Here is a 16,477-nt window from a genome sequence, read left to right as displayed (position 1 = left end):
TTAATTTCCTGTTTGCTGTTGATGTGCCAAAATTGATAGGGACATCTTTAAAACACGAAAGTCCTTATTTTACATACAGTCTATACAATATCTACACACAATTTCATTTGCTTCGGTCCACTCCTTCCGGCACTTTTACGGTAATATTAACTTTTTTTTGGAGGGGCTCTAGGCCCCAACACTGTTTTTTCATACAAATTAAAATGCATTTCATTTATTGTTTTGCAAATTGTCCATATACGAAGTTTCGTTGCAATTCTCCATACTCTTTAGGAACTTCTGACGTATACATACTTATTTGCACTTTTGATATTTCCTAATCAACAGCTTAGAAGGTTCGTGTCCCACTCAATCGCTTTTTTCCAGGTAAATACGAAACACAATTACCTCAATTTACGTCTAGAATATCTGTGCACGATTTCAAAATTTTGGGTGGGGAATTCTGCCCCCTAAAACCAATTTTTCGCAGAAAATAACCTTTTTTTTTTTTTTTTTTTTTTTTTGCGTATTGTCCCTACACAATGTGTCGTTCCAATTCTTCATGTCCTTTAAGCACTTCTGACATACTGTTATTAGCACTTTTGATATTTCACGATCAAAGTTTTGGAGGGGTCTGTGTCCCACCGAAACGTTTTTCTTTTTTTCAGGAAAATACGGAACCCATATTCCCTCATTTTTCGTCTACAATATCTGTGCACAATTTCATTCATTTCGGTTCACTTCTTCTTGCCTTTCGGGCGTCAACTTTCATCATTTTGGATGGGGGATTTTGTACCCTAAAACAGGCATTCGTTTAGTTTTTGCGTATTGTCCATACACAAAGTGTCATCGGAATTCTTCGTCCTTTACACACATCAGACATATTGTTACTAGCACTTTTGATATTTCATGATCAAAGGTTTGGAGGGGTCTGCGTCCCACCTAACCGTTTTTTCCAGGAAAATACGAAACACGTATTCCTTCATTTTACGTCTGCCATATCTGTGCACAATTTCGTACACTTTGGTCCACTTGTTTTTGTCTTTCGGGCGTCAACTTTCAAAATTTTGGATGAGTGCTTTTGCCCCCGTAAAACAGTTTTACCGCAGAAAATAAAAAACATGTATTCGTTTATTTTATGTGTAGTATTTGCCTGTCAAAGTTTATCAAAATCGGAGTGTTACACTTGGGAAGTGTTACTTGTAAGAATATACCGTAATGCCATTGATACCAGGTGGAATTAAAGAACACTTTTAAATGGGAGTACAATTTCGTTTCCGGTCTGTTTATAACATTACTGTATTAGAACGATACACTCATTGCCATTTGCTATTTTTGTTATGTGATATACGTAGCAGACAGTTTTCCTTACATGTCTCTAGAAAATATTTTTTTGATTTCATGTGAGTTAGAATTAAGTTTGACCGGTTCATAAATGACAAGTAAGAAACGTTTAAGAGAAATACAGAACTGTTGCATTATTATTATTATTATTATTATTATTATTGATATTTTTGAAACATTAGAATTACGTGCTTACGAGGATTCGTGTTGGGCCCCCTCCGAAAAGAAAAGCTGGATATGTGCCTGCAATGAATGATAGACGTATGAGTCAAGGTATAGACGAGCGTGCTAGGCGATCGAGTCCGGAGCATCAAAAACAGACTAAGACCACAACTTGCAGTTCTTTTTGCCGATTGATGCTGCTTTTTACCTGCTATGATATGTCGGATAATAATGTGAAATAAACGAAGGTCAAGACAATGGCGTATTGGTGTTTCATGCACCTAAACCTGTAAACTATTTGTGCCGAAAACATCTTTCACTCACTAGCTAAATTTGAGGGTATGATCGCTCATCTTGACTTACAAAGTATAGTCTTATAAAGAATATATATAGCATAATAAAAACCTTAAGACCAAATTCAATGATTTTCTATAGTTTTCTTTTTTAATAACGGGAAACTTGTTTATTTCATCACGATAAATCACGTTTGATACTAAGATGTCTGTTTCTGACTATATATATTTTTCATACTTTATTGGAGACAATTTTTTTTCAAGAAAAGAGGATGATAAAGGAAGCTATACAACACCATAAACTGAAAGCAATCGGTATTACTAATAGTACACTAATTCTAAATAAATACGTCATCAGAGGAAACAGAAAGTTATTTCCTAATTGTATTGTTTCAGTTTTATTAACATAAAAATTATACACTTTCTACAATGTTTTGTAAAGAAAAAAAATTGAACAGGACCGGATGGGATTCGATCTGGTGTCAAAACAGTATAAGAATTACTAATCCGTCACTCTACCCACTTGACCAAACAGATTTTCTTTTGTTGCCTATCTTTTTCTTAAGAAATAAATGCTCATGGCTATAGAGCATGTCACTTCCAAACTTAAGACAACAGTTTTTCTCTTTGTTTATATATTTCCTTATAACATCTTGCTTACAGAAGCTAATTTATATTTGGCAGACAATTTACACCCTAGATTTAAGCCAATAAATGCAATATTTTACTCCAATTTCCAGTTCCTTCATTCAGCTCTTCTTCTACTAATCTTGTTATTCCCTCTGCAATCGTGCTGTGCTACTCCAAAAATTCCCTCGAAAACATTATTGCCAGTATACACAAAACCGAACATAATTTTGTTTTTTGCTTATATTTTTATTATTTTATTATATTTTTTTGGAAATATCTCCTTAGATGGATTGCTTTCTATTATCTCCACTTACTAATAACTAAATTTTACCCGTAAACATATGGAAAATGAAATAATTGCGAAAAATCGTGAGTTACAGTATACGCGCAATTTTTTTTTTTTTTTTTTTTTTTTGCATGGGAGTACCACCTATCCTACCAAAGTTTTATCTCATGCAGGTCAGTGTGCTGATAGTGAAGGACTTTTGAGATAGTCTGGTATATTCAGTGCTTTTCTATGAACTGAAATGTAAATTAGGTACATAAGAAAAAGAAGATGAAATTTATGAAGATTTAGAAGATTTGCAGTAGATGATCCTACACTGAAAACGGCCACAATAAAGGAAGTGGTTGAAATATAGCGGACAAGTCAATAGTACACAAACACAAGGTAACGGAGCTTTATTTTATTTATCTTCTGTTGTTTTTACTTGTGAGTCTTCTGCTATTGCCTTACGAACTCGTATTTAATTACCGACTTTCCATTTTCAAAACATGTACAGCTCACAGATGACGAGAAGAACCCTAGCAGAAGTAGTGTGACGTAGATATGGGCTCGCCCAGTTTTCGCACGGGGGTTTCAAATGACACCACGGAATAGCACACAGATAACTACCAGGAGTAGCAGACGACATCTAAGTATAGACCACTCCTCGAAAACCGAAAATGGACTTGACCGTGTTGTTGATTTTTCCCCGCTACCCCTCTTTTAGGGTTCTTCTCGTCATCTGTGAGCTGTACTTCAAGTTCAGAGAATGCAACCTTGACTTATCGCACATTAGGCATATGCAGTGGTGCCATTCAGCTGGTTCACTTAAACCGATTGTTAGATATTTTCATGTTCGCAGAATAAGTTGTTAAAATTGTCTCTCCACCTCTAGATCTACGACTTCTAAAAACATATTAAGTCTCTAATATTAATATTGAGAACTTAGTATTTTTGGGTAAAATTCACCTAAAAAAAATCCAAAAATATACTTCAAAACTTGGTTTGAAATTATATCCATAACGTGATTATAATACTTTCTTCAATCGTGTTTCTCAGTACGCATCTAGTTTCAGAATTGGCTTAAAATACGTATTTATGAAGAGGAGATTTCCAGAGCAGACTGCCATAGAAAAAATGTTTGAGAATCATGCATACACAAGATAACAAAAGCTTGCCTCATGAATTTTGTTCGCGCTCGATCAAATTCACTGTAACAACGTTCAACCATAATCTGGAAGAAAAAGCAATGCTTACATTTCTTTTGTCTTTTTAGTACACACTCTCGTATTAGTACAAACAAATTTTAAAATGTATTTTTCATGTGTTTCTTGTGCAAATCGAAAATGCTTCATTTAGCAAGGAATATTGCTAAAGATATCATATAAGTTATCTATTTTCTGAACACTACATTTGATAATTACACTCATGCAAACGGAAAAGCGTTGCATTAAAAAGGAAACAAAATTTTCTTTTACTGTAATTACAAATACACACTTCGGACTTTTTATTTATTTTTGTAATGCCATAATTTGAATCAAAGAACCTACAACTACAAAGTAATAGTACATTGGCTTTTTTTTTTTTTTTTTTGTTTGTTTGTTTTATCATTTTGTTCAAATCACAAGTCTTCTTTCTGAATGTTTCTTCGTTTGAAGAAATGGTGCACCATCATTAATTTTATTGCTTGCTTCACACCTAATCTGTTTCGAAGTTTGAGCCATATTGGTCCTACAGAACTGAAGATTCTTTCAATGGCCGAGAGCTGGCTGGACCATAGGTGTTCAAACTCGCGAGCCCGATGCTCATGAGCTCTGCATTCACGCTCAACCGGGCTCGGGCTCAATAACTGAGCGCGAGCCGGAGTCCCAATGAAATAAGTGAGCGCGAGCCCAGTTGAGAGAAGTGAGAGTGAGCCTACTTGAGATTAGTGAGCGTGAACCCAATCGAGAGAAGTGAGTGCGAGCTAGTTAACAGAAGTGATCGTGAGCCCGAGTGAGTGCAAGCCCAGTTGAGAAAAGTGATCGCGAGTGCGAATGAGCGCGAGCCCAGTTGAGAGAAATGACTACGAGCGCAAGTGATCGCGAGCCCGAGTGAGTGCTTGACCAGTTGAGAGAAAAGAGCGGGAGCCTGAGTGAATGCAAGCGCAATTGAGAGAAGTGAGCGTGAGCCCGAGCGCAATTGAGTCCGAGCCTGCGCTCACTTCACACTCACGTGGACTCTTTTGCTTCAGTCAAAAAGATAGGAAACGCATTTCATGTGCAGAATCGAAAAGGAAAATTGAAACAACTTTACAAAAAGAAAAAGCACATTCTTGAGGTCTGGGTTGTCATTTTATTATTCAAAGGACTTCAAACACCTTCGATTAAAAAACTTTTTCTTGGTTATTATGAGGGGATGGTATTTGTTTTTGTTGGTTTAGTAACAATTTCCATGAGCCAAACTTATTATTATTATTATTATTAAGATCATAGAGTAAGGAAGCTGTTTGACCTTGCAAAGTAGGAAATTTATATAGTAGCAATTACTGAAGCTGTGCGTTCATAGAAAAGTCGAGCGAAATATGTATTATTTAATTGTAGCTTCTTTAAATCAAAATAAACAAGAGTAGCTCTTAAGAATGTTGAATACTTACACCATCATGGTTCGTGCGAAATTTAACTACTATATTATGTAATTATGATGTTCCAGGTACATCTTAGATGACATATCGATGTTTGAAAGTGGTGGGTGAAAAAACGACAAAACTTTCTTGGTTACCTTTATGCATTACTATTTTTGGTCTTTGTACTGCAGACTAGGTTCAAAATATTAAGGATATGGTTAGATTTCACATTTCTGAACCTACTCTAAGGCACTTAACCTATTTTATTTTATTTCTGTTTTATCTTAGTGTTATAATTTTTGATATATTTATACTTGAACCTCACTTTTTAAAGCCTTAGCGTGACTGAGATGAATACATCCAATGCTGATATATATATATATATATATATATATATATATATATATATATATATAGATGATGATCAGAAAAATGGAAACACCTGTAGTTGGCAACACGTCAGATGTATGGGTTGGCAGTGGTGTCGTGGCGCCCGCAGCGCCGGACCGCTGGTGGTGGTGTGTTAGGTCGGTCTCCATACTACGTCAGGCGCAGTGGAACAGCAGTGGCCAGTGGCTGCAGCAGACGGAGGTAGTGTAAAATGGGAGACCTCTCAGATTTTCAAAGAGGGCAAATTGTTGGTGCGCGGTTATGTGGAGTGAGTGTGACGGCAGTAGCTACTGTGTTAGGTGTGTCGCGTGGGACAGTGTCGAAGGTGATGACGGCCTACAGAACACACGGGAAAACCACATCGGGGAAGCGGAACAGTGGTTGGAAGAAAATCATGAGTGACAGATCACGCCGGGTATTAAAGCGCATTGTCACGCAGAACCGTTGTGCCACTGCGGAGCAAGTGACGGAGGAACTCAATCAGCACCTCCCCCACCCTGTTTCGACAATCACAGTTCGCCCCGAATTACATGACATGAACTTACGGGGTCGTGTTGCACGGGCCAAACCGCTCATCAGGGACCATAACGCTTTCGCACGCCGCAAATGGTGCCGCGACCATGCAACTTGGACCGTTGAGGACTGGAAACATGTGATATGGTCGGATAGGTCATCCTTCACCCTATTCCCAACCACGGACCGTGTTTATGTGTGGAGAACGCCCAAAGAAGCTTATGATCTGCAGTGTCTCCGCCCAACTGTGAAACATGGCGGCGGCTCGGTGATGCTGTGGGCCGCCATATCATGGTTTTCATTGGGTCCTGTGGTCCCACTTAGCGGACGAATCACTGCCAACGATTATGTCGCAATTTTAGGAGACCACTTGCATCCTATGGTCCGGATGTTGTTCCCGGATAATGACGCCATCTTCCAGGATGATAATGCACCCATTCACATAGCTGGCGTTCTTGCAACGTGGTTTGAGGAACATCGTTATGAAGTTCAACACCTCCCCTGGCCCGCCCAATCCCCAGATCTCAACATAATTGAACATCTGTGGTCCGTCTTGGAAACACGACTCCGGCGACGATTTCCATCTCCATCCTCTCTCACAGAACTGGCCGATGCTCTGCACGAGGAATGGTGTAAAATTCCACTTGCTACCATTCACGACCTCTATGCCTCCATCCCACGTCGCATCAAGGCTGTTCTGAAGGCGAAAGGTGGCTCTACACCATATTAATCTGGTAAGTTGCAATTTCGTTCAGATGTTTCCATTTTTCTGATCACCATATATGATTGCGAAAATTCGTAATAGTTGGTTTCCTGCTAGTTGGCACCACAAGCAATATTTTTATATATTCCATTTCAACAGGGCGGAGCTGGAGAGCCCACGCAATGTATCCGTAAAGAGCAGGCGCAAATCGATGGTGGGATGCACATTAAAGAATCCAAGTATGAAAACCATACACCAACTTTTGCTAGGATGTCACTACAGGATAGCTTTGGAGTCAAATTGCACTTTCTAACAGATTTTGTACGTTTACAGGACTTAATGTTTCCTGCTTACATACGCATAGTCCTTCTTTGCCATAACCTCGATAGCCTCATATGTTAAAATTCAGGGCAAAGTAAACCCGCAGTTTTTTTTTTTTTTTTTGGTTTTGTTTTGTTAAAAAGAAATCTTGGTTCCCGGTATAAGCCTCAAAATTGGCGCCATTTCTTACGTGCTAATTTCGGCAAAATGTTAAAATGTTTTATCTCTGGAACGGTTCAAGATATTTGCTGCTTTTAATTTTGATTTCATGATTCCTCATCAGTACCACACAATAATACATACCCTGAAATGAGAACTTCCACTTTGGAGTTGAACAGGACTTATAAACAACTGAAAAATGTTGCCATACTTAAAATCAGTTCAGTTACCACATTCTCATATAATAGTCTCATAAAACCAAAATCTAGTCTTATTTGACATGGCATTCTAATTTTGTTTGAAGATAAGTAACAGACATAGCTTTTTCAAAACGTATTACCGTTTCAAAAGCATACTACTTCTGTGCACTCTGCTAAAAACTGAAATACGCAAGTCAATGAACTAAAAATATTTTCAACTGCATCGGTATCTTCAACCAACAGAAATTGGGCACCCACCATCGTTAAAATATCACAAACTGTAACTGAGCACTGGTGGTAGTGTTCTGTTTTGGAGGTGGAAATATATTTCCTACAGCCGGTCCAAGTAGTAGCACAAAGTTCACGACTATTTCATTTAACACACAACTGATATCTATAACCTCTCCAAGACCAGTCACAATCATTCCTCTTTGCAGGTTGTGAAACTGAATATTCTCCTGCCTTTCCTGAGATCTCCGTTGAACCAATAAGATTTCTTGTGTCTTGCTATTTCAAGTTCGTGCAATATAAGTTCGCCCATCACTGTGACTTCTAAATTCCTTTGACAGTAGTAGTTTGTTAGGACTATTCTCCTATTTTCTGTTGGCGAAATTTTTCAACTTCCTCTTTGGACAAGATGAGTGCTGTTGATGTGTATGATTTCACCGCTTTTGTAAAATCCTCGGTATTCTGAATTACAGCTGTACTTACGTTGGAAATAATATCGTTTATAGCCTGGTGCTTCAGCAGGACCCTACCCACGACGAGTAGCACTGTATACTTACTCCATTGGCACAAGTGACATCGTCACTCAAACAACTGTTAACGATTTTTGAAGTGGCTAGGGGCACCAACAGAAATAATGGTGATGTTTTCTGCCTGTAATTGCAGCTGTAGAAAAATTGTGTGTATTGTCAATAATCTATGTACTGAGTCATGTCCTCTATCATCACTTACAACTGCAACACTCGTGGTCTTCTTTTTAAAATATGTGACTGCTGTAAAAACCGAAATTTGGTCATTACTCCAAAGATACCCCTGTACTTCTTATGGCACAATCATAGACCAGCTCTGACAAAATCACTGTGAAGCAAAACAGAGTTATTCAGCCTTTACACGTCCCTTCACTCCTGCAATGTATTGTTCTTCAACGTTGGTGTATTACTATTTTCACTGCTCATTTCTCAAGTTCGTCAAGGAAGGTATCAATCCCAACCAGGGTTGGCTGGTTTAAACCAGCTGGTTTTTTCAGAAAAACCAACTGGTTTAAACCAAAAGACGAAAAGTGTTCGTAAAAGTGTAAATGTTCGTAAAATCTTGATGAACACACATTTGTGGGTTATCACGTTTCACTCCCATATATTATTTGTACTATATTCAGACCTACATTCCCCATTCATTACTCAAAGAGATTATACTAGAAAAGCAACTTATTTTTTTTTTTAATAAGTTTGTGAATGTTTCGTTTGTAATTTTTTAAAATAGTTTGTTGTCATTGTTATTCAATTGCAATCAAAGAAAAATTCTAAATTTTGTTTCGTTTTAATAATATTTACTACCGATAAAATACATCGAAATGCCGTCGTTTTTTAGGAGGGGGTCATATAAACCCCACGAGGCATATATTGAAATCAGAAGTATCTTTGGTATCTATTTATGGATAAATGGGTCAGAGCCAAAGTGCACTAAAATAATTCGTATCTTTATTCACTTTTCTGACTGATATGCAAATTAAATCGTTGTATTTCTTTTACTTGAATTAATAAAAGTCGTAGTGAACTAACTTGTACTAAATTAGTTCTTCTGTACTCTGCAGTACTTTAAAATTGCCCATATGTAATTCTGTATAATGGTTTCACTTGTACAACTATGTATCTCTTTGTCCTTCTGAAAGGACTCTTGACAATTATATTAACAAGTATGTAAAGATCAGTGTAACGTATTTTCATCAGGAGTCCTTCGGAAGACGTATCGCATTTGTGGCCAATTAGTCCCGGTTTCGAGTTCAAATGGAGGACAATTTCTCTTGGATGCACGCCGAGAAGCGGTTTGGAATTCGCTTTTTAAGCTTATGTGACCCCTTCCAGCATAATTCGGTTGTTGCATAATAACACCCAAGCGAAACAAACTTATTTCTGTGCATATGTGATATAAACACACAGAGTAAATTATTTAAACCAAAAAATCTGGTTTAAACCCCCCAAAAAAAGTTTTAAACAAAAAACCGGGTTTTATGGCTTTTCAATAAAAACCATGGTTTTTTCCAACCCCGATGCCAACGGTTTTTTTGTTGAGTTTATTTTCCTCCTATGTTGCATATCTAACCTCTAACTTCAGAAGTCATCTCCTTTATTTTACAGACGAAATTCTATAAGACTTCGGACACATACGCATAGCATAGTTTGGAAGTCTAAAAAAATCTGTGTATAAATTTTGTATGTGAATTTACAAAATGAATCGAGATGGAAACATCTTTTCCGATAATCGAAACTAGAAAAAAATAATCTTCGAGAAGTGAGACGTGACGTGACTTACAAAATTTACGAGGTGATACAAGGAAACCTTATATCTCGTTTCGTCTCGTGGACAGCATTATATTAGAATCATTTATTATTATATTGGTAATAGTACTCGATCTGTTACATAACAGACTTCAGCGTTTATCGAAACTTGAAAGCGTCTATTACAGTATATTTCTCTGGTTTCGCCACAGTCCATAGTTGTTATTTATATAGCGCTTATTATTCCATTGCTATAGTATTAAATGAATGTTCAAGGGAGACGTTTATACTTGTTGTATTACATTGCCCTAGTTTCGCGGCAAATATGTTTATTACATCTGAGTTACGGGACAGTAAAAGAGAAGTGTGTGTTGTAGAAAGATTTTTTTTTTCAATTGACAAAAAAAGGAAAAATATGATTGACCATCAGATCCCTTTCTTGACAATTTCGAAAGACATAAAGCAATGTTGCTTCCTTAACACCACTGCAATTACTTATCTTCACGGTTGATACAATTCCGACACTACCTTGAGGAAATTACGAGCCACTGTCTCGTTTCTCGTAGAGGCCTTGAATAAGTAATAGATTTCCCTTATTTTTTCTACGTTTGCACCAATACACTATCCTCGAAGAAAGAAAAAACATTTTCCACTGCCGACTTTAGCCAATCACATTTTACGTCAAACACGATGTTCATATTTGAATATGTAACTGTTCCTCCATTTCTTTATTTTCAATACCTTTCTACATTTGCCACACTTTCTGCTTAATTTCAACAACCGTGCCGCTCTATAAAACCTAATATCTCTTCATCAACATATGTTGTTATATAACCCAAAATCGAAATGTTACATCCCTCACATGAAGTTTCCAAACTTCAATGCAGGGAACTAATTTCCTTATTAGTTCCCATCTCCCGATTAGTAGATGGCTCCACTCAAAATAACACCAACAACGCGTTGCTTCTCACTTCTCAAAATATCACATTTAACTTATTTAGGTAGCTGAATTTCACGAAAAATACCCAAATTCACCAATTCTTTTCTATAAATTTTACGTATATTTTATAGTTCCGGACCTTCTCTCTGCCACTTAACCCATAACAAATTTCTGCAGACGACAGAATTAAATAATAAGTAATACAGCTATATATTATGTTTACAAGTGTAAAATCAAGTTGCAAGTGCTATATGACGGTTAAAATAAGTGAGTGCACATGGAATATGACTATATTAGTTACTATTTTCAGCATTTATTGCGAAGTTGGTCGTCCACCTGATTTTCGAGGAGGAAAAAAAGCGTAAGGATAGGTTAGGTCAAACACAAATGAACATGCTCAAAAATGTTTTCTTCGTTGCTGCCTTCCGCCAGTTGTACATTTCACCGTGTGACTTACCGTTACATGGAATAGTACAACTTTCTCCATGCGCACTTTGTTGAAAAGATTCATTAATCCATGACGTTCACACAATTTCAAAAGATTTTCTTGCACAGTCCACAATCCAAGCATGTGGTAGCCTTGCGTCAAGTACTTCCTTCCGCCTGCCAACTAATTCCATGTTATAATCGCTTAATAATAATAATAATAATAATAATAATAATAATAATAATAATAATAATAATAATAATAATAATAATAAACAGATCATTTTTGAGTTTGTTAAAGCAAATCTTGAGATCAGTTCAATTATGAGGTGATACACAAAAGAAATATACACATTCATGTTGAAATATTCATGTGGAGTATGTGCTTCTACATTTGAGCGGTGAGTTTGGCGTTTTATAGTCTTAGGAAATGTGATATCGACATAATGGGAAATAGCAACCTCTTCAGCCTTATTAAAGATCTTGCTGTAATGATCACTGCTAACACGGTACTGATTGAGTAACTGTATTACATTGTCAACCATGGTATAGCATTGATGAAACTCCACTGTAGGATTTAGAAGTTGACGAGACAATGTAACAGTCAGTCCAAGAATTATACCCACGATATGGAGAGTAATGGTAAAGTCAAACCTTAAAACAGTAAAAAGGAGAGCAGCAGAATTTGGTAATGGAACTTCTTCATCAACAGACTTCATGGGAGTTTCGAATACTAGGATATGGCCATTCCTACTACAGAACGAAAGTCTGCAGAATCACCCGGTGTATTTCGAGACATTAATACAAAACTTCCTCAGTTACCATCGCTAAACAAAAGGTCTCCACTTTTACTCTGTGGGTGTCTATTTACAACTTAGTTCGCGATTTGGCTGTTAAGGCCATCGACACTCGTAATTGAGATCAGCAGCTAATATCTAAAACAAAACAGAAGAGGAAAATAATCCATTTCCATAACTCAGATGAAAACTTACTTCAGCAAGATGCTCTGCATTTTTAGAGTGATTGACCTCAAATTCCTCTTGCTCTGACATTTTTTTTGAGGGGGGAAGCTTCAGCCCAAAAGCCCCCCTTTAAATCCGCTACTGACCAGGGTTGGCTGGTTTAAACCAGCTGGTTTAAACCAAAATCGAAAAATGTTCGTAAAAGTGTAACTATTGGTAAAATCTTGATGAACACATATTTGTGGGTTATCACGTTTCACTCCCATATATTGTTCGTACTATATTCAGACCTAAATTCCCCATTCTTTACTCAAAGAGATTATATTACAAAAGCAACTTTTTTATATAACTTTACGGATGTTTCTTTTGTGATTTTTTTTAATAGTCTGTTATTATTGTTATGCAACAAAAGGAAAATTCTAAACATTGTTTCGTTTTAATAATGTTTACTATTGATAAAATACATCGAAATGCCGTACTTTTTTGAGGACGGGGGTCATACAAACCCCACTGGAGGCAATTATTGAAATAACAATAATCTTTGGTAACTATTTATGTATAAATGGGTCAGAGCCAAAGTGGACTCAAATAATTCGTATCTTTATTCACTTTCCTTATTTATATGCAAAGTAAGTCGTTATATTTCTTTAACTTAGACTAATAAAAGTCGTAGTGAACTAACTTGGACTAAATTAGTTCTTCTATACTTTGCAATATTTTGAAATTGTCCATATGTAATTCCGTATAATGGTTTCACTTCTGAAATGACTCTTGACAATTAACAAGTATGTAAAGATCAGTACAACGTATTTTTATCAGGAGTCCTTCGTGAGTGAGTCAGCAGACGTATCGCATTTATAACCCAATTACCCCCGGTTTCGAGTTCAAATGGGGGCAATTTCTCTTGGATGTAAGCCGAGACGCGGTTTGGATTCCGCTCTAAGCTTATGTGACCCCTTCCAGCATAACCCGGTTGTTGCATACTAACATCAAGGCGAAACAAGCTTATTTCTGTCCATATGTGATATAAATACATACAGCAAATTATTTAAACCAAAAAAACCTGGTTTACACACACACAAAAAAAAAAGGCTTAAACCAAAAAAACCTGGTTTTTCGGTTTTTTCAATAAAAACCATGGTTTTTGCCAACCCTGCTACTGACTAGTACTAGTATTGGTAATAAATGCTGCTTTTATTCCGAAGTTGGTTGTCCGCCTAGTTTTCGGCTAAAAGCATAATAATTGCTTCTTTTTTGTACTAAAGTTTAATATTTAATTCAAATAGTATTGCCGAACTAGCGCAAGCGAGTGAAGGTGGGTTAGAGCCCCGCAGGGCATGTTGTCTTCTGTCTTTGTTACAGCTAAATGGGAAGGGGTACTTGTGTTCTAGAATCTTGCCGCCATCTTGGTTATATTACTAACCTTACATTGACAAGTATAACTTTCATCACGTTTCTTTAGTTATTTGCTTACCACATTTTCTACAATTTATTTTTAGATTTATTAAGACGACTTTTACTTACTATTAATAGATTTTCCGGGTTAAGTTTAGAGTTACCCCTCCGCTTTTTATAAAAATCAGGAAAATTTACAGGAGAAATGAGATAAGAAATGATAATTTAAAGTTTTTATTTGATGTTTAGGAATGTGAGTTCGGCAGGAGAGTTATGTTTAATGCGAGAAAAGATATGTGGAAGTTAGTACTATTTGTTGGATGCGGAAGCATTCGCGGAAGGTTTCAGCAGTATGGTAGTTGTAAAATATGGCGAATATGGCGAACAGGTGTAACGGATGCGCAAAAATAATGAAGAAAAACTTTTAAATTTTTGTGAAGCCCACGGAGTACTGAAGTTGCGTGAAATGTAACAATTTTTAATACTTTAATCATTGTTTTTTGTATGTTGCAAAGTACAAGGGCACTTTCAGACTGGAGGGGCAACTCCAAACTTAAGCCGATTTTCCTGTCACCAGACATGTTTACAAAACAAATGCTCATTATATTTCCATAATCCTGATATGAAGTAACGGTAACTCTTTACTTTGGGCAAGGCAGTGATACACTGTCAGTACATATTATTGGCAAGCGAGTGTTAGCGAGTAAAGGCGGGTTAGAGCCCCGCAGGGCACGTTGTTTTATGTCTTTCCTTCTTGGGAACTGTAAATATAATTGCAGGAATCGGTTCAGATTCACTGCATATTGTCACTGCGACAAACAGTTCCATGTTTAGAACCGTTTATATAAGAAAATAAACACAACTTTCGCTCTTCTTATACATTATCAAGCACACAAACAAGCAAATTATTCATTTTTTCCCAATAAATTTTCAAAATTTTGCCAGAAACGGACGACCAACTTTGGAACATAATTCATAAATGCTGGCCCCCATTTGTCCAATATATGACTAATTTCTTAACAGCTATTTCGAGTTGTGTACCTAAACTTAACCTACACGTTAGTGGCTTAGAAGTTTTGGGAGGCTCTTGTAAAGTAAATGTATATGTAGCTAATTGTTCAATTACACGTAGGTCAACATAAGTAAATCTTACAAAATTGTAAACCCTAAAACGGTGCTTGGTGTCTTACGCTGTGTACAAGTATCACAAGCGGTGTACTGGAAATGATTTCCTTACAAGCAGAAGTACTCACATTCATATTTGATAGGTGGAATTTTCAGTTCCTCTTCTGTAAACGCGCCCATTGATCTGTTTCTGTACTATCTAGTTGAGTTGACACTTATGATATTTACACTTGTTCCGTAATTTACATATGAAGTTTAAACAGTTCAAAATCTTGCACATGGAATATCAATTACACAATATTGCACATGAACAAAAGAATATCGAAATAACCTAATTCTACATTAAACAAAGAAATAAAACATTACGTATAATAGTCAACAATTTAATTTAAATATGAAATCATATCTTCTTAATCTTAATTTCTCTATATTATTCCATCTATCGTAATTTAAGTTGATTGTCAAATTAATCCAAGTATTAAGTACAAACATTAACATTTGCCTGTTGAATTTGGTTATTTTCTTTGGGTCTAAGACAAATCTGCCAATTACCAAATGCGCCAATCGTGAAAATGGACAAATCTGCCAATGGACAAATCCGCCAATGGACAAATCTGCCAATTACCAAATCTGCCAATTACCAAATGCGCCAAACGCGAAACTGACCAAATGCGCCAATTGTGAAAATGGACAAATCTGCCAATTGCCAAATGCCGCAAACGCGAAAATGGCCAAATGCGCCAATTGCGAAAATGGACAAATCAGCCAATTGACAAATCAGCCAATTGACAAATCTGCCAATTACCAAATCTGCCAATGACCATATCTGCCAATTACCAAATCTGCCAATTACCAAATGCACCAAACGCGAAAATGACCAAATATGCTTATCGTGAGAATGGACAAATCTGCCAATTGAGAAATCCGCCAATTACCATATCTGCCAATGGACAAATCGGCCAATGGATAAGCAGTGTTGGGAACTAACGTAATGCAAGTAACGCGTTACTTTTTAAGTAATGTTTCCTAGTAACGCGTTACATGTTTTCCAAAGTATTTGTAACGGAAACGCGTTACAAATTTTTAAGTAACGTACCTAGTTTGCGTTACTTTTTTCGCGTTACATTTCGGATGAGTAACAACAGTATATATCTTTCCGGAAACAAATGTTTCTTCCCTGTAAGTGAATTTCTCAGAATAAAACAATCGAGCATGAACTACGTATGTCAGTTACCGACAGTCACAGACACACGGAGAAACAGATAAGTTGGTAGTACCACTTGCTGTTTTTTTGAAGATGAGAACAGCCTTAGGGAAATCACGTGTACTGATTGCAAGCACCTGGAAGATTTTGTCGTAGATTTTGACATTTCCAAATCAATACATTCAGTGAGTGAACTAGGAGTGCAATGATACCGGTACTCTATTTGACTTTGATTGGTGTGGTTTTTGTAAAGATGGAGAACGAAAATATTTTACTGTTCGAACATTTGAAAGAATACTTTTTTCTTAAGAGCTGAAGATGATGGTGGACAGAATTTAAAAGTAAAGTGTCTGAAGTGCC

General features: G+C 36.6%; 1 protein-coding gene across 2 annotated transcripts in view; it reads right to left on the bottom strand.

Annotated features, from left to right (window-relative positions):
* Archease (protein archease) overlaps positions 1–15,287 on the bottom strand; it is a 58,463-nt gene extending 43,176 nt beyond the window's left edge. The window contains exon 1 of one of the 2 annotated variants that reach the window (XM_081769602.1): positions 15,042–15,287. In XM_081769602.1, the coding sequence (XP_081625728.1) occupies positions 15,042–15,043 (2 nt within the window). In that variant the 5' untranslated portion in view covers positions 15,044–15,287. The remainder of the gene's footprint in view (positions 1–15,041) is intronic. The other variant, XM_081769601.1, reaches the window with a different exon arrangement.
* Between the last annotated feature and the right edge of the window lie 1,190 nt (positions 15,288–16,477).

The sequence above is a fragment of the Thermobia domestica genome, chromosome 8 (genome assembly GCF_964235325.1).
Source record: "Thermobia domestica chromosome 8, izTheDome1.hap1.1, whole genome shotgun sequence".
NCBI classification, from domain to species: Eukaryota; Metazoa; Arthropoda; class Insecta; order Zygentoma; family Lepismatidae; genus Thermobia; species Thermobia domestica.
The sequence above is the reverse complement of the archived record's forward strand: the minus strand, read 5'-3'. Positions and strand labels throughout refer to the sequence as shown.